The sequence below is a fragment of the Neodiprion pinetum genome, chromosome 3 (genome assembly GCF_021155775.2).
Source record: "Neodiprion pinetum isolate iyNeoPine1 chromosome 3, iyNeoPine1.2, whole genome shotgun sequence".
Classification (NCBI taxonomy): domain Eukaryota; kingdom Metazoa; phylum Arthropoda; class Insecta; order Hymenoptera; family Diprionidae; genus Neodiprion; species Neodiprion pinetum.
This window is the reverse complement of record NC_060234.1, coordinates 42,889,674-42,908,477: the sequence shown is the minus strand read 5'-3', so window position 1 is coordinate 42,908,477 and position 18,804 is coordinate 42,889,674. Positions and strand designations below refer to the sequence as shown.

The 18,804-nt window shown below is 36.6% G+C and overlaps 2 protein-coding genes across 11 annotated transcripts in view; both read right to left on the bottom strand.

The window, feature by feature from the left end:
* Positions 1–14,292, bottom strand: part of Galphas (G protein alpha s subunit) — a 34,139-nt gene extending 19,847 nt beyond the window's left edge. Inside the window, exons 1-5 of one of the 9 annotated variants that reach the window (XM_069134920.1) lie at positions 14,273–14,292; positions 9,483–10,616; positions 8,597–8,669; positions 5,378–5,432; positions 2,717–2,836 (exon numbers count right to left, since the gene is read on the bottom strand). In XM_069134920.1, the coding sequence (XP_068991021.1) occupies positions 2,717–2,836; positions 5,378–5,432; positions 8,597–8,669; positions 9,483–9,621 (387 nt within the window). In that variant the 5' untranslated portion in view covers positions 9,622–10,616; positions 14,273–14,292. Of the gene's footprint in view, positions 1–2,716; positions 2,837–5,377; positions 5,433–8,596; positions 8,670–9,482; positions 10,617–10,989; positions 11,459–13,429; positions 13,971–14,119; positions 14,217–14,272 lie in introns of those variants that run through there. The other 8 variants (XM_069134918.1, XM_069134915.1, XM_069134917.1 and 5 more) reach the window with 8 other exon arrangements.
* Positions 14,293–14,825: 533 nt separating this feature from the next.
* Irbp18 (Inverted repeat binding protein 18 kDa) lies at positions 14,826–18,157 on the bottom strand. 2 transcript variants are annotated; one of them, XM_046617834.1, is made up of 4 exons: positions 18,000–18,157; positions 16,659–16,772; positions 16,169–16,325; positions 14,826–16,079 (listed from the first exon to the last, which is right to left on the bottom strand). In XM_046617834.1, exons 2-4 carry the CDS (start codon positions 16,770–16,772, stop codon positions 15,976–15,978), a joined length of 375 nt encoding a protein of 124 aa, XP_046473790.1. In that variant the 5' UTR covers positions 18,000–18,157; the 3' UTR covers positions 14,826–15,975. The 2 variants fall into 2 exon arrangements, with proteins under 2 accessions (XP_046473790.1, XP_046473792.1); XM_046617836.2 differs by having other exon boundaries at positions 17,867–18,007.
* Between the last annotated feature and the right edge of the window lie 647 nt (positions 18,158–18,804).

Below are 18,804 nucleotides of genomic sequence, written 5' to 3'. Positions count from 1 at the left end.
TTCATTTATCATCCGCGACTTCGCAGCTTTACTCTATTTTTCGCCCAACAACATCCGGAGCCTGTCTTTTTTTACACGCGTACAACGACGATACGCCGATAATTGTAGAGTCCTCGAGGATAAGTTGTAACAAAGTGATATTTTTAAACATGTGTTCGAGCTGCCCGAGTAATTTATCAATTTAATATCGTTGACGGTGAAAATTACTTTGCAAATTTGCGTAATAAAATTCCCGTGAAAAATCTTGTTACGATAATAATGACGAAAAGAACAACAATGCGAAACGTTCGAAGAAAAGTGAGAAGATTAATGATAGCTATATATATATGGGGCATTCCGCGCCAAATCGGTAAACGGTTGACCGTGACATTTTGTAATTTCAAGAATGATTTTCCCTACGACTTCGCGAATGCTAACGAAAAAACTTTCAAATTTTTTTCAATCACTCCTCTTTAACCTATGAATTTTTAAACCTATCCCAGAAACATAAAAATCGATTTTTATGAAACAAGAAGAAAAAAATGAAAATACATAGAACTGCCAAATCTACAATCTGTATAAGATTCTATTTTTTATTATAATACATATCGCATTTCCGATGAGATTACTGATTTTTTTAATGCTTTTCTCGTTCTAAAATACACTCGGGCTGTTTTTTTTTTCTTTTTCTTAAAAATTTTATAACAAATTTTTAACAGGTATGAAAATAAGAAATTCTATTGCAAAATGTTGAAAAAAATGATTCAGGAAAAAAAAAAAAAAAAAATTAACACCGAGATTCCAGTCTGAATTTTGCGTGAAAATCTTCCATTTTGGAAACTGTTTTTTTTTTTTTTTTGCTGTTTCGTAAAAATCAATATTGGTATTTTCATAGGGTAAAGACAAGTGATTGGAAAAGATTTGAAAATTTTTAGAGAGCTTTTCCAAGGTCGTACTAACGTGGAAAAAATTCTTGGTGAAATTAAAAAATGTCACGGTCAACCGTTTACCGATTTGGCGTGGAATGCTCCGTATATATACATAGATTTACATTATTGTATAAACGCGTAATTCCCACAAGCTTACATTACGATTATGTCCTTATGTATATTGTAACGTTTAACAATCCATACTTGTGTAAGATCATGGAGCAGTGCCAAGGGTGTCAAAATTCTTATTTATAGTCAGGTGTAACGTATAACAGAGTCATAACGCATGCAGGCGTAATGTACCGATAGTTTTCGGTAAAACAAACTCCCTGCACACTTGATTTTTCGCACGAGGCTGAAAAAGCACCGAGAAAATCGCGTAAGCCACGCACGTGGTGGACGCTAGGGACTCTTACTATAGTTTCGAAAGTGGTCGGATTCACCGAAAACTCGGGGTATAGGATTGATGAGAATCGTTTCAACGTATAGTCTGGTAATGCTGTTTATGGGGCGGGGTTGGAATTTCGAATTTGAAAAGTTTCGAAAGCGCTAAATTCCCAATTTTTTTTGTGGCGAAACTTGAGGAAAGGAAATCAAACTTTTGACGAAACATCAAAGGTTCGAATGGTCCGAAACCCGACGCTCAAAGTTACGAAAGGGCGTAACTTCGACAACTTCGAAAGCGTGAAAGTGCGAAAATTGAAAAATCTGAAACATCGAAATTCCGAATGATAGAAGATTTTCGGTTCTGTGAATTACTGGCTCGGTGAAATTTCACCACTTTGATCTTTCTTTGTTTTGGATTTTCGATGTTTCTATGTTCGGAATCCTCGTCATTCCGATTTACGGTTTTTCGGATTTTTTACACCTACTCGTTGAGTAAACTACGCTGTGTGTGTATATTTTAATTATCGAAATTTGGCTCCGTCGAAACTTCATTTTTCGGAGTTTTGCTCTATCGGAACTTGAATTTTCGGAACTTCAACCCGTCGGCTTTCCGGCCATTCGACACTTTACATTGTTTCTTCAAAATTTGAGTTCTTTACTTGGAGTTACGCCACCACGCTTTCGGAGATTTTGAAATTCAGAACTTTAACCCCGTCCCTTATTTACGCCAATACAGCTTAAACACGAATGAAATGACATACCTATATTATACCGTGTGATAAAAGTGATTCCGAAAAAAATCGAATAACACAACAAGCGATTTTCAAATGTCAACGATTTGAGACAAGTTTTTATAACTTGAACAATTAACATTCAAAATTACAAAACGCCGGTATTTTTACTCCGATTCCGATGTCGTGTTCGGAATAACGGACGAATCAAGTTACTCGGGTGATTGTCTGAATTTAAAATTGCAAATACACGGCGTTTGGTGTTTAGACACGTCCACGTGTGAAAGATAAGTCAACTGCGCGTCTTACATTCGCGAAAGCTTCGCGCTGCTTAAACTTTTTGAAAAAGAAATTTTCTACACAAGAACGAGTCGGTCCCAAACAGAAAAACATTGTTCATTTTAAAATATCCAGTCACTTATCGTTACACAAATATCTCCGTACGATTTATTTTTAGCGTTTTTATCTTCTTCCCAATCTCGAGCCCCGCTCGATCCAATTTCCTGCTCAATACAATACGAATAAAGTAAGACAAATGACTCGATATTTGTATCATCTATCGTACAACGAACGGATCAGTATAGCAAGTTTGAAATAATGTCTTGAGCATAAAAATTAAAAAAATAAATATAACAATACGTAGATCAGATACTCGAATTTAAGGATGGAAATGAAAAACGGCCAACTCACCGACGGGTAGTCGAAATCCGGGGAAGACGATACATCGAGGACGTATTCGACTCTGCTCTGGTTCGATGGATCTTCGAGGACTACCGGTGGCGTCAACGTGTTCATCGCGGTCGTTATCGTCTGAAATTAGGGACGAATCGTCACAATTCTATTCTCCATTTTATCTCTAACGAGAGAAATTTCCCTACCGACGCTTTGACATTTCCTCTTTACCATTATATCCCAAAGCCTGTACACAGCATACACTGTATAATAGGGTGTCGACAAATTTTTTTAACGCACAACCCCCAAATATTTTGTCAAATAATTGTAAAACAAAAATTTCCTCGTTTATTTAAATTTTTATCTCGTGTCTCGTTTAAAATAAACGTGTTTCGAACACATTTTCAGTATGTATTTTGTCGTAAGAGTAAAAATGTTCGAAAAAATCTGGGGCTGCGAGGTTTTAGTGGTCATTAGTGCCATCGTTTGAGAAAAAATTCACATCGTCGTATCATGCGATCTAGACGAATCGAATGCCCTCGAAAACTGGCTTTTTTTTTTTTTCATCATTTGAAATGAAAAAATTGGACAATTGTTTTTGAATTATTTTACAAAAGATATGGAGTGTATGCGTTAAAAAATTCGTCAACACCCTGAATATCGAACACTCCAATGTTGTAGCGTATACTGGAGTGGTTCACAAAAAAAAAACAAAAAAAAAAAAAAAGAATTTTTTTCAGTGCTGTTCCTTATAAAACTGTTGTTTATGATGAAAGACAAATCCCCTGCATTTTTGAGCTCAATCGGATATGATTTAGAGGTCCCGTTTTCGAGTTTTAGTTTTCACATTGAAATAACAAGTAAAAAAAATGCTTACCTTAACTCACCGTCGATTTCGCGACTTTTATTGTATGCAACAATACTTTGTAAGAAAAAAATATATTGAAAATTTTTATCTTCCCTGAATCTGAAGATATGCAAAATTGAATAAAACATCCGGAGATCTTTTTTTGTACGAAATATTGTTGCCTGCAAAAAAAGTCACTTGATATTTTCTTCATTTTTGTCTATATTTTCATGCGAAATCGACGGTGAGTTAAGGGAAGCATTTTTTGGGTGTTATTTCAATTTAAAAAGGAAAACTCGAAAGCGAGACCTCTAAATCTTATTCGATCGAGCTCAAAGTTTCAGAGGATTATTTTTTCATCATAAACAACAGTTTTACGATGAATCCGGATGACAAAATTTAATCCTTCAAGTCCGAAATTTTTCCACTCAATATTTTGTCCCGAATTTTGTTACTCGGTTATTTTCGGTGTCGCCGATCGCGAATCTGAAGTCAGAATTCGATCATTTCTAAATCCAATATGGCGAATGTAAAATGAAAAATAAAAAAAAAGTTATCAAGATTCAATAATTCCGAACAAAACTTCTTGCTCGGAATATTTTTAGTACCATACAAAGTAACAAACATCATTTTAAGTCGTGTCGAATAAACTGCGATTAAGACTAAGTCATGGAAATAATTTTTTAGGTGGAACGTTGAGCATCCCACTGCGACCGAGAGGGTTTGAGACAAAGCAAAAGAAATTTGAAGCTTCGACTAATAAAGATCTTGTAATACGGATGGAACAGAGACTAAATACTCCGTGGAGAGCAGCGTTCGCGTTAAGTTGAGTTGATCGGATTTCTGCGGCACGTATGTTACGCGGATCACGCCGCAAGATGTAAACTACGGTCTATATACAAGAAAAACGATCTCCGTCTAGCATACAAACACACGTATACACGTGTACAACATTACATACTACATATAATATTTATATAGATGTAGATAAATTATCGTTCCGTAAGCTAGCCGTGTAATATACAATCCGCAAACAGAACGGTGAATTAGCGCGTAGGAATTTCACATGTTGTTATAAATATAGACTATATAGCTTTTCGTGGATGAGTATACATGTATAATAAGGACGGTCGGTTGAGGAAATAAAATGAATTAAGTATGAGAAAAGATATGAAGAAAGACTCTTCGGTTACAGGATTAGAAACTGCAATTAACGTGACTGAAGTTGTATTGGTAAGGGTACGCTGTAAAGTTGCATGTTGAAAAAAAAAAAAAAAAAAAATATTAACATATTTCGCGCGATTGGAATTGCCTGAAATTTCGAAAAAATAACTAAACAAACGAACCCGTATTTAAACTGCAGAATAATGAATCTCTTCCTAATATTTCGTGCACGTTTAACACGTTACGTAAGTAAAGGTTATCATTTCGGCTGATTAGTTTTATAACGGTCAATTGTAACAGATTTAAATTTTTTCAACTTTCCTATAAAGTTTTCTCTTTAAAACCGCGCGGAGGAGACGCGAAGCCGATTTATTTTTTTATTTATAAAATCCGTTTCAATCAGCCATTAGTAGGTATTATTTAAATACAATAGCCAACCTCAGGCGTGCGGAATGAGAAATCGCGGATGAAGCGCAGTATTTACATTTCAGAAGTACAATATACGTCTGTCTGTTGTGAGTAATCTGGCATGCCGGTACTAATCGATTAGCCAAAAGCTGGGAGAGTGTGAATTTACAGGGACGAGGAAACACGATTAGAGGGAATAATAGCAATGTATAAATAATATCTGAACATGATTTTCCGACGATTGAGATTTTACAACTTACCAAGATCGCGTCCCTTATATTCTTCTTTATGTCCTCGATCTTCTGCCGCTTTTCCCTGCAACGTTAAATAATATTGTAGTAAATTTTTCATAAGAATAACATGGCAAAAATGTTTCTTGGTCCTGCTGATTTCTATAACTAGCTGCAACGATGCGTCGTACAGAAAATTCACAGACATGTTTTTGCAGAGAATTGAACGCTCTTCAGAAATGGTGTCTCTTATTATTTTCTGATAAATTTACTCGTTCAAAAGTTATTCAAGGTCGAATAGTCATTTAAGGATCTTGAATAACTTTTGAAATAATAGATTTATCACACCGTCGCCCATTTAAATCAAATCAACATAATATTACAGTCATATTGTTTCAAACATAGGTTAATATTTGTCGAATCATTCGTTGCTCATCAATTTTTCCCAAATCTTGATATCGCAATGCAATAACAAAATTCGAATCTAATATTAACGAAGCGAGTTGTCTCGTTATACGTTCTTCTATTCAAAAACAGTACAATTGATTTTTTTTTTTTTTCTGTCATCAGAGCAAATGAAATCATCATCAATCGCTAACGATCAAGCCTGATCCCCCCCCCTTGCCGGAAAAAATGAAGCCGATGATTTGATACAAAATGATGACAGAATCTACATTTGTATAAGTTTTTCTCATTCCCCAAGAGCGACACTGCTGACAATGGGCGATATACCGAACTCCGGCTAAAACCGCGATTAAATGCTTCGTGGAAAGTATTAATTCGATATATGTAGTATAACAACGGTGTAACGTGTAATCATATATGATGCACAAATACATATAACTATAACTATAACTATATATATATATATATATATATATAGGTAACGCGTATATATACGAGTGTAGAATAAGTTATTATCACAGCACGACGACACATGAAGAACCGCAATGCAGGTTTAAAAATACTCAACATCACACATGCGGATAAATACGCGTATTAAACCTGTGTATGCTTCGGTATAATATTATTATCAGGATACGATTTTCTTCAACGAAATCTGTTGTAATACATATATATGGATATAGAGGATAACAATACATATATATATATACATAAGGAATAAGTAGACCGCTCTGACGAATAAATAATCAATAATCTTTCTTATAATGATTGCTGTACAACGAAGATTTTTATTTATTTTTTTTTGTTTGTTCGTTTTCTTTTTTCAATACTTTTTCCAAGTCTGTTATATAACGAAGTAATTATTCGCTGCGCTTGTTTCGTGTAAAAAAATGTAAATAAAAGATACTTTAGATGAGAAAATGGATGCATATATATATGTATGTGTGTATATAATCGCAAGATTGTAAACTTTTTTTAATTTACTCATCAGTACCAAACAAAAATTCACAATCAATCGAATTTTTCTACAGGTTTCCTATACTCAACGAAAGGAAAAGTAAAGAGAGAGAGAGAGAGAGAGAGAGAAAAGAAAGAAGAAAAACCTACTGCCAGTAAATTAGATTTTCCAACGCAGGAATTGAAATTTAGAACAAAAAATTTTTTTTTAATTTTTCCTTCGTCCGATGTATTATTATACAGTACATAATGTATCACATTTTCGGAAACTCGTCGTACAAGCTAAATGACGAATGAGAAAACTAATTTATACGTGTATGTATAGGTATCTCATACACACATAATTACGGAGGAATATTGTTTTTATTCTCATCGCATATACATGCATGGCGAAATGTTTTCGGGATCTAGGAAAATTTTTGAGAATCTTGACGTTGGAATTGATGTATACAATATACATATACACAATATATATATATATACATACACATGAGTGTGAAAGATGGTGGAGAAAATCGTGCAGGCAAAGATTGATTCAAACTATCGTCCGCAGTTGTAAGTAACTGCAGGTTATAATATCTCGGCAAGTATACCTTATTACACATGATACGTTAAGGCGAAACCAGTAATAAAATCTCTCGTCTTTTCCGCGGCCCGCGTTTCTTATCGCGAATATATGTCTCATTGCTGCATAATTTACGACAACGCGAGCCGCCGTGTCATTTTTTTTTTCCTTTTTTTTTTCTTTTTCTAATTCTTTTTTTTTTCCCACTTTTCTTTACATAATGTTTACACGCTCGGTGGCTGGGTTGTTGGCATGAGAGGTATAATAACGTATGAGGCGGGTGGAGAAGAATTTACTACGCCTATGAACTTGCTTCTCATAATTTTCCATTACACATAAGCACCCGATGCTGAAACCGAACTTGAATGACATCCTATTTTGTTTTATTTTTTTTCTTTTCCTGGTATGATTTTTCCATTCAACGCCTGGATTTCATCGCGCTGCTTTTTGCTCTTTACCGTATAGTCAGCAATACCGATCAGTTATAATCATTGTGACTGCGCATTCTTCTCGACTCGTCGTCAACTTGCGTAAATCATTAACGCCGACGTCATTCCCATATTACCAGTTATCCCCGTTAAATTTGCGCCATATCTTCTCGTAAGATTTGACAAAATTCTCATAACTTCTGTCACGAACGTTTATTTCACAAAAACGCTACGTACCGTTATATATTATATAATATAATATAATATAATTTATATATATATATATATATATATATATATATATATATATATATATATATATATATATAAATAAATAATTATATATATATATATGGAATACCACAATTTGTTGCATGATTCTCTCTGATATCGTGGAATTGTTTCGCTTGCATACATAGATATTCTTGTAATAATACCACAGCTACAATTCAATTTTTATCTACATTTCAACGACGTTTGCTGAATAATAAAACCGTTGCATTGTCAGTTTACTAATTGTTTTCTGTGTTGTATTACGTTTATTATGCTTAAAAAAATAAAATTAAACTTTAATCGATTTGTGCGTGCAGTGAAATTACCGATTTTACGCTTTAAAATGAGGATAACAATACATACATATATATACATAAGGAATAAGTAAACCGCTCTGACGAATAAATAATCAATAATCTTTCTTATAATGGTTGCTGTACAACGAAGATTTTTATTTTTTTTTTTTGTTTGTTCGTTTACTTTTTTCAATACTTTTTCCAAGTCTGTTATATAACGAAGTGATTATTCGCTGCGCTTGTTTCGTGTAAAAAAATGTAAATAAAAGATACTTTAGATGAGAAAATGGGTGCAGAAATTATTATTATTATCGACCATACTTACGCCTCGCTGAAGCCATTCACGTGAAGTATCCTCATCTGTTTGACGATGGTACTTTTTCCAGACTCTCCCGCGCCTGAAACACACGTGAACAAAACGGAAATATAAGTATGGATAATAAACGTACGAGCGAAACGTTGGCTTGACGAATTGTAACAAGAATTATTCACAATTGGAACTATAATTTGTGTCGTTTACCTACTAAAAATTTTTGGTTAAAATTAACACGTATTATTCAAAGAATCGACTTTACATTTGATGGATTTTCCTTTTTCCAATTTAAATCATTTCAAACGTTTACAGGCGTCAGATTTTTTGCCTTATGATAAACTTATCCGGTTGAATGACCATCGAGAAGAATACATCACATATATACATTATATATCGAACAATCAATTCGATAGCAATTAATTTTTACGTTAATTTCATTCAAAAATTTAAGGCTAAAGTTAGTAACGTTAACGTAACGAAACATTGGTTGAAAAAACAAAATAATTAGTATAATATTTTTCAATTTTGTAGTGACTTTAAAGTGGCTAAATTTTGAAAAAGACCGTATTACGTACAATTTACTGCATTTCAGAGATTCTTAAAATTACGAAATAACGGCTTTTCCGAAACTCGGAATCATTCCGATAACGTTACTCAACGTTCGGAGCCTCATAATTAATTCTTGAATAGTACTCGAATATTGAAACATTCTTTCTGTAATATCTTTGCAGCTGTGCAGTACGATCATAGTTGTACTGATTGCGTAATTACGTGTCTTATCGTCAAGCGTTGCACATATAGTTAGAATTTGAATTTAACATGCAGTTATTCGGCGGTACCGAAGAACAACAGGTACGGATAATATGTTATGCGTAATATGTGATATGTATACACGTACCGAGAAGCAAAAGGCGATGAGTGGCCCTGTATACTTGTTTGTCCTTTTGTAGTTGCCTGGTGATCGCATCCGAACGCCTCTTTTGATTTTTACTGTCATCTTGACTGGCCTTGGAGCTCTGGCTGCCGAAGCACCCCATGTCACACTTTACACACTTTACACTACCGTTCCCGTGATAATCCCGTTTTTGTTTCGTTTCCTTTTCTCTTCTTTCTGCTCTTCTCTTTTCCTTTTTTTTTTTTTTTTTGTTTTTATTTTATATACCTTTTTTTCACTTACTCTTCTTATAAATATTTATATTTTTATGTACAACACGTATCGTTTTATTATTATGTATGTATATATAGATTTGTGTTTACTTGACGTTTTTTTTATTATTATTATTATTATTGTTGTTGTTGTTGTTGTTGTTGTTATTATTATTACACTTGTAACAAGTTTACCGAATACGTACGCATAGCTATAAAATACGTGTGTAGATCACTTGCGGCGATTAGCCTAATTGATGCACTTCGATTATTCTCATGAAATACAATATTTATTATATTCTTTCACGAGTAATCGCCGAACGGCCGCAGTGGGATGTAAAATTTCTTCAATGGAAATGGCGGGAATTGGAATAGAATTGGGACGAGGATACGGCGGCGGTAGGGATGAGGAAAACAAAAGAAAAAAAAAACTCGAACAAAAGAATATACACGACGAAATAGGTTCGTTTCTGCTGTTTTGTTTTTTCACTCTCTCTTTCCTTTTGCTTTGCGTTTGTTTTTCTTTTTTTTTTTTCTTCTTCTTTTTTTCTTCTTATTGTTAGTAAGATGCAAATACTTTTTTCTTTCTTTTAAATCTACTTTTAGCCTTGTATTTTTTATTATTGGTTACAGTTTTAGTTTTATTTTTAGTTTTAGTCTTGGCTTTAGTTTTTCTTTTTTTAATTTTACATTCAGTCAGGATCAGCCGGTCTGTTGCCGTAAAGGAGTAACGACGGCAGCTACGATACGCAACGCCCCAACTAATTTTAAAGTAAATCACTTCAACGCCCTCCTTCTTCGCACCCTGCACTACTTCTTCGTTGCGCCTCCCTCGCACCACAAAACCATAACTGCAGCACCCCGTCGATTCCGCGTGCTGCATGCACTGACAATTAATACAGGTAAATATAACAGGTGTAAATTTTTTTTAATATTATGGTTAATTCGTTGTGTAAAATACTCTAGAAAAATCACTGATCGTTTCGAGAGTAGGTAACAAGGACAACGGAAGAAAAAAAAGAATTCATACAGGAATACGATTAGTGATAATTATGTGTATATATACATATATATACGTATGTGTAATAAGAAAACTTGTACGCTGTATTAATCAAAGTTACACACTGCACCATTCATTCGTTTCCAAGTATGCATTTCCTCTCTTATTCGCTTGATTTAAATGTGACATGCCGCATGACGTGTATGAAACGTCGGAGGTGAACGAATCTATTTATACATAATACATGTAATGCACATACATGATTGAATTTTATCAGATGCCGCAATTGTACGTAATATTATTTGATATTCAATTGGAGCAGGTGAGGAGGGAAGGTGGGGGGATCCTATTTCTTCGTGTTTGGATATACCCGTGCATACGGTATCTTTCGGACAATTTAGCAGCGATTTCTATTTCGGCACTCGTCGTCGTCGTTTCCTTTACTTCTGGTGCTCTATTTTTCTTTCTCGCTAATCTCTTTCGCCTGCTAACACAACTCACGCGCGTCTCTCTCTCTTCCAATATGTGTATATAGTATTAGGCACATGTTTATTGTTGGAAGCGGATTTCAATCACTCTGGAGTTGGTTCGTCGGTTGACGCGATCGCGAAACGATTTGTGTATCACAAGGTGGGCGAACCGTTCTAGCATATCTGTTATCTCACATGTCTCGAGATTATTACATACCTATACTTTTTTTCTTCGTCTACAAGATACCTATACTAACGACGATCATGTCTACGGTGTGAAATTGGCAAAAGGTCGGGCAGAAAGAACGATAGGGAAGTAGTTGAAAAAAAAAAAAAAAAAAACACCAACGATTAAAGCATCGATCAACAAATAACAAAAGAGTCGAACTATTTTCAAAGATGTCCGTATACTTTACACTCTAAACTTCACTTGTTTCTTCCTCCCGACGAATTATGCTCCGTCTATCTTCCTGAACATGATGCATTGCCCATTGTCACCCGCCGCACCCCTTTGCCAAACAAGGTTGCTATCCGTCCGTCCACGTGACATAATAATTTGTACAGCGAAGTGCCGAGCGACACCGCGCATGACGTTAGCTTTTATCTGAAAACGCGAATTCCGTACAGACATCGCCACTAACGAATACACTGAATTACAAATATTACACGCAACGACTAACGTACTACTGAATGACAGACTCGCGAAAGACGGTAGTACTGCATATTTCGCGGGCGATATTTGAATATAGGTAGGTATATAAAAAAAATTTTAACCAGGTTGAAGTTTAGTAACTTTATCGTAACAAAACGTTGAGAAAAAAACATCACCATGTTCCTATTTTTACGATGATTTTTAAGGAGCTAGGACTGCAAAATATCAGTATATTTAGTTTTATGACGATTTACCGAATTGCAAACAGTTCGAAGATCCCAAAATAACGATTTTTCATCAGAACGAATCGTTACGATAACGTTACTAACTTCAACATGATCAATTTTAACCTGAAACAGAAGAACACTGACCCTCATGAAACGAACGGGCACGATGATATTTGGCAGTCTAGTTGCTATATATAACCTATCGTATTGTCGTATATCCAGCATTACGTATAAAGAGTATATAGTCGCTTGTACGTGTTAATAATATGTAAAACATGATAAGAAGTGACGAGATGAGATGAGGTACGCGACACGATGAAATATGATTCGTGACAAAAAATATTCGATCCGCCAAACTTTGAGGGAAGCGACAGGCGATGGGGGGGGGGGGGAATTCTGCAAAGCGTTGGACTCTCCCCATCTCGTTCCTTATCTCCGTTAGGCGGGAGTGCACCCTGTTGCTGCTTATTGTGTATCCGAGAGAGATTAACTGTGTCACGCACACCGACGACGGTGTGCCCGGTGTATTTTTCTGTATGCCACAGTATGTGTACCTTGCAGGTTAGCCTAGGACTCGCTCGCTCGGACGGACCGATGAAATAAATCATTTGTGTCCCATCTCGCTCCCTTTCTCTTTCTCGCCTCTTTTTTTTTACCCCAAATCGTGTACATGTGCCGCCTCGACTCTCAGGTGTGTGAGTGAATTCAGTCCAACTTGTGCGGGTGTGCGTTATTACGTACGTATGCATACTACGTGCGATTAACGTATGTGTGTATGTGTACTGTGTATGTGTGAATGTATATATGTAGGCTCTCGGCAGAGCGCAGGGTGTGCGAGTGCGTTAGGTGTCCCTCTCCGCCTCATCTTTCTTTCTATTTCTCCTTCCCTATCCATGTGTGTGCGTTGTTGCAGGGTAGAGCGAGTGATCCTGCCTAGCCCGAAAAACTAGATTCTCATTCCAATCGAGGGACAGTTGCGCGATTGATATATCGAACGACGTGTCTCGCGCCACCCAACATTGCACACCATTTTTAACCGAGCGACGATGTAAATGGAGGAAGAAGGCCGATGGGGATCGTGCAATGCATCGCGGACAGCTCCCGGAGCTCCGCCGTCGCGCCGCGACACGCCGACGTCAACGGGGGGTCTCGGCTGCGGATGGAATGACCGAAAAACACGATGATACGGACGAGAAGGAGGAGGAAGAGGAGGAGGATAATGGACGTAGCGTAGAATGAGAGAGAAATGGGAAAAAACATACAGGCACAGGCACAGACACGGACACACGCACACATTCACATAGAAAATTGACTTGGGCAGCGCAGCGCCCGTGGCTGCCCGACCCCTACCCCTCCAAAACGTGAAAATAGATTACTTCTCGACTTGACTGTCACTCCGTTTTCACCTGAGATCCTCGGTGACCCCTTGTCGCCGGTAAACACTTGTTAATCCACGTAAACACCGCGGATATTCCCGATATGATATCCGAGCAGCACTTTGTACGACACGCACTTCAATACAATACGATTTTCGAGGAAATTTCCGGCTGAAACGTCTCAGACGAGGTGCTGTGTGCAGCCAACATGTCGTCTGCTAGATACGACGGCGACGGCTGGTGCCTGAACGAGAAACCCGACCGAGGATCGGGCGTTTCCGGTTATTTTCGCGGAAAATCGACAGGTGCCGTGATTTTCCGGACACCCTCGTCAAACTGCTTTCCAACGGGACACCGACGTTTCCCCCATCATTTTCCGAACCGCCGTACTCGAGTATACTTATTACAGGTATCCCCGGTATTAATACGATTCCACTCGGTGAACTCCGTATTACGTTCGAGACACATTCGATTCGCCGTTTACCTCGCGAGGCTAACCGCTCGCCAACTATGAAGACAATGTACAAACCTACTCATGCTACACATCCTTGCCGTCACGTAGGCGTGAAATACGTACGCGAGGAACATAACGAAATTAACTGATTGTGAGTCGTGTCGAGGTCGATATGCACGCAGGTACACACAGGACACATGTATACCGTACCTGTATTCACTTCCTGCACGAAATTAAGAACCGGTGTACTTGATTTAATTATTGAAAAAATCGTGCGTAGTTCGTAATATATAATTTTGTAATGCAACGTAGATAGAAGTATGCACAGACGTACGTACGAATTAGGACAAGAAGTCACCTTACCGCCTTTACGCCAATCGTGAGACTCCGCAGCTCTGATGTTAGGCCAGCGCCGATTTCCGTCGCCAGCCAGAGTTTGGTTTAATGGTCAAGCCCCGTAAAACTCCTCGAGTTCGAATTTTGCAAATTGTTAATCACCAGATTAAGATTTACAATTTTACCACTTGAAACACTGACAGTGAGACCATTGGAAAAGGAAATCGCTCCGCGACGCTTGAACTTTGGCGCTCCGATTTTTTTTCTTCTGCCCAAAAGAAACCTCTATCTCGATTCATTGAGTGAAGAATATTTCGGCGATTCAATGATCAGTTAAATTGGCTGATAGATAATTCCTTTTAAAAATCAGAAGCTCATGTCGAACTAGATCTTATTCTCTTGGATCGCTGTTAATTCTACCTTATCATATGCCGTACATTAAGCTGATAACAGCATTCTTTTTGAACAATTTAGATTCCCAAAGATAGATTTTTTCAGTTGATAAGTTTGAATGTGAGGGCGACATAATCTGCGAATATTGCATGTTTTTAGCTGCGCAAGTTGAAATAACAATACAGAATTAAATTTTTCTCGTTATATTATAAGTATAATTATTATTTACAGAAATATATGCTATGCATGTACATATGTGTACACTAAGTATAATTACCTACAACTCACTGTATAAAATTAAATGTAGTCTATTAATACAGATATGTATATGTATACACTATACTCGCGCTGACAACCAGTACACTCGATTTTTAGATAAAAAAAAAATCGTGATCTGATACTTATCAAACATAGATAAAATTAGTTGTAAAACAACTCTAATTCATTGATCTTAACCAATGATTGAAGGGAGGAAGAAAGATTGATCCGCGCAACAAATATTCACGGCCCATCGACTGCGATGAATGTGGTACTTACTAGCACTTACTAATGAACGTCGTAAGTAAATAGATTTAAAGGGCCACACCTAATACTACGATTTATCATACCATATTATCGTCAACACATACACATATGTATATAAGACCATAAAAATTTTACGGTATTATTACCGTCTGCAGATAGAACATATGAACGTAAAAAAAAAGTTACCGAATTCGCGATAGGTAGATAATTTCTAAAACGAAAACTTTACCTTGATGGAGACGACAAATTCGTATAAAATAATGTATACATATACGCTAGTATACATGTGGTTTTTATTCCTTCCGAATTGGGAACATAGGCAGAGTTGCAATTCATGTTGCACTCCGTATAAAAATACTTTCCTGCAGCATCGACGGCAGATTTAGGTGTAATGTGTTTTTGAGGGGCACACAGTTCGTTTAGAATGTGCCCAACCTAATCTCTTCGTTGTAATGCAAGGTTTGGAATCACGCTCGAACTGTTAGTGCAATGAGGAGTGATTCTCAAGGAGATCTCTAACACCAACAGTGAGAAGAGAGACGCTCCCTTTCCCATGTCGATTTACATGATAAGTTCAAAAAATGCTGGTTTTTTGCATTAGCGTTGACTAAAGATAGACATAAATAAACAAAAATATTTTCATAGAGCGGCAGGATTGGCAAAAGAGGGCGAGGAAGAGGAAAAGGCTCTTAACTTCTCACCAAATCAAAAGGACCAACCGTTGTCCGTTTGGTTGTAATTTCAGACAGAATTAAAGCACGGCCGTGCCAATACCCCGAGTTTGATATAGTCACGTGAATTGGTCCTCAATCCTACAGCTTTGTTGTTGGTTTTACATCGTCGGAAGACTTCGTATCTTCTGACAGTAATGCGTTCAAATCTAGGTCCTGAATATTGATTGGGTGTTGACTGGAGCCTGAGAAAAAAATTACCAATATTATACCGCATGATTTGTTGTTATAATTAGTGTACAAGACAAAACTTATCACGATATGCACTCCATACCTGCGTGGGCCAAAAACAGGTCTTTCAAAAATCCAAGCTCCTTGGTTAGCATCTTGATCTTCTCCTCCAACAATTCGTTTTCTGTTTTCAGCTGGTTAACTCGCTCCAAAGTTTGCTGCGTTCGTAATTTACTCTTTACCCTTGAACGCTTTACTGCCTACAGATTTTATAACAAAGGAAATATGATAAGTCAAATCGATGCAAATACAACTTGAAAATTTGTTACATTAAGAATGTCCAATAATGACCATTGATAAACACTGCACGTAAGCACAATGTTATAGAAATGAAAATATTTTACGAATCAGTGGGAAAATTTCAATCGGAAGGAAGGGGTCCCAGATGTAGTCACTGATGTAGTTCTATTTTACATTTTCGTTTTCTACTCCACGATTGTATATTACAGTAGTGTTATCTTATTGAGAAAAGTGGCGCAAGTACATTGTCCCGCAAACAATAAATATTCTGACATAACTGAATCTGCATCTACCTGATTGTTACGATCTCGTCTTCGCCTGTAGTCGTCGTCGTCATCTTCTTCAGAAATTGCTCGTTTCGACTTTTTCGACGGGTTCCCGGAGTTTTCCTTATTTTTGGGTGCCATCTGGAAAAAGAAAAACGGATTTTATTATTAAAAACGTTTGATTCATATGAAGAAATACTATTTGTTCAGGGTTTGCAAATCTTACAACATATACAGTCTTTACTGGTATATATTTGAAAAAATATAAATATTGAGCACCTCAGAAACTAGGATTTGAAGTGGTCGAATAAAAGCAAATTCCATGTTTCAAAATTTGATCACGTATCAACGATAATTAGTGGAATACCCTGATCGTATTGGCAAGGTATATTGTTCTCTATGAAATATCCAATTGGCAAATACTCTCAGTTATGCGTACGACACAAGGCGACTACTACCCCATGCTTTGAACATTTTTCATACCTTAATTTGGAAACAGGATTTGAATACATTCAACTGACGCTAAATTTTTTTGATCAAATATGTTATTACCAATTTCTAGCTGGTATGGTTTAGTCAATTTGGAGGGAAAAACTTAAATCCAATTAAACGGGATGAAGTCATAAACTAGAGCGTACCAATTTTTTATGCGATGATATCAATTCAACTGATAGTTGATTAATTCATTACTGAAATTTGTGGGCAAAAGTTTGTACAAAATTATGTTAGTAAGGTAATTTCTCAAAAGTTTCAGAAAATTCTGCAAGGACAATTATCGGTATGAAGTAAAAGAATTTGAAAAACGTTCACAACGGGTTTTGATTTCTAGTGGTACATAGATCAACATCCCAAGTCAACGTTTGGGTATTGATTTATCACTGCTAATCAACAGAAGTTATCTGATAATTTTGGCATTACGGCATTACCTATGACCATAATAATATGCAAAAAGTACCGAATACCAAACGCGTTCTCGCTAATTCTGCCCATGTGTTTCACGCTTCTACGTAAACTTATGGCGATGTGTGCGTTCTTGATCAAGCGATGATGCAAGATACACGCGGCTTGCTCGCGCTCGTGGGTTGCCAAAATTTGCCGCCATTTCATTCGAGGAAATCGAAATTTTACAAATAACTTTAAGCAATTTGAAGAATTTTAACAACAGAATTTATATTTTCAGGAATGAAATACAATTTCTCTACTCATTAACTGGAGTTTGGTATTGTTACACTTACTTTAGAGTCAATGTTTTTCAAATGCGTAATACTGATCAGTTAAGTGCACGACCATAACGCCATACCGTTTCAATCAACCCACTATCAGAAGCGAAAACTTCACAAATATTCGCCATCAATGAAGTATACGCACCACCGTCAGTTGCAGGGTATTCGCTTTGTTTTCTTATCAATGATTTGAGGCTGCTTCTCGCTGTTGACACACAAATTTCGTTCTTGAATGCCACCATAAACTCGACTGTTGCGATCCAATTGGATAGGTCAGAGATGACGCAATGCTAAAAGTGAACGACTGTCGTCTGTCTGGCCGTCACCGCGTTTGATTCAAGTCTCATATTGGCGGCCACATTCAAATTTCAAAAAGTTCGCACAATTCTAAAAGTAAAATTGAACTGTGATTGATCTAGAGTACTTTGAATTATATGCCCTATCAAATATCTTAACCGTTATTAAACAAGAAGAATCTTGTCATGCCTATTTTTCCACTTATGTGTAAGACTATAAAAATAATTGATTGAGAACGGCCGGTCAGTATGCAGTTTACATTGTTAACTGAGAAACAGAGACATATCGTGTCCTCTTCTATTTTACGTGGTAGATAAAGATAGAATATGTATCATACCCAACCGAATTCGGAACGATATCCTTACCATTGACAATGAGTAACTATATTCTACCAAAGATCACGTGACGGCAAAGTTGAAAGGTAATGGACAATTCAAAGAATAGTCAAGAGTACACATGCCGCAATACCGACATGGTCAACTGGCGTACCGATATCAATGTCTTATCCTTTTCCATTCCACTCTTTGGACGAAGATAGAAAACACAACGCTACCGGCGGAACTCCTACATTGTTAATATTACCGATAATCACCCACTTCGCTCCCAGATCTAATTGTAAGTAAAAAATTGCCCAAGGATGGCATTTTTTGGTA

Excerpts from the sequence above, each read along its gene's own strand:
- Irbp18 (XM_046617834.1), bottom strand. The coding sequence starts at position 16,772 with ATGGCACCCAAAAATAAGGAAAACTCCGGGAACCCGTCGAAAAAGTCG. Across the intron at positions 16,326-16,658 it reads GACGAGATCGTAACAATCAG|GCAGTAAAGCGTTCAAGGGT; the intron begins GTAGATGCAGAT and ends TAAAATCTGTAG. Across the intron at positions 16,080-16,168 it reads CCTGTTTTTGGCCCACGCAG|GCTCCAGTCAACACCCAATC; the intron begins GTATGGAGTGCA and ends TTTTTTTCTCAG.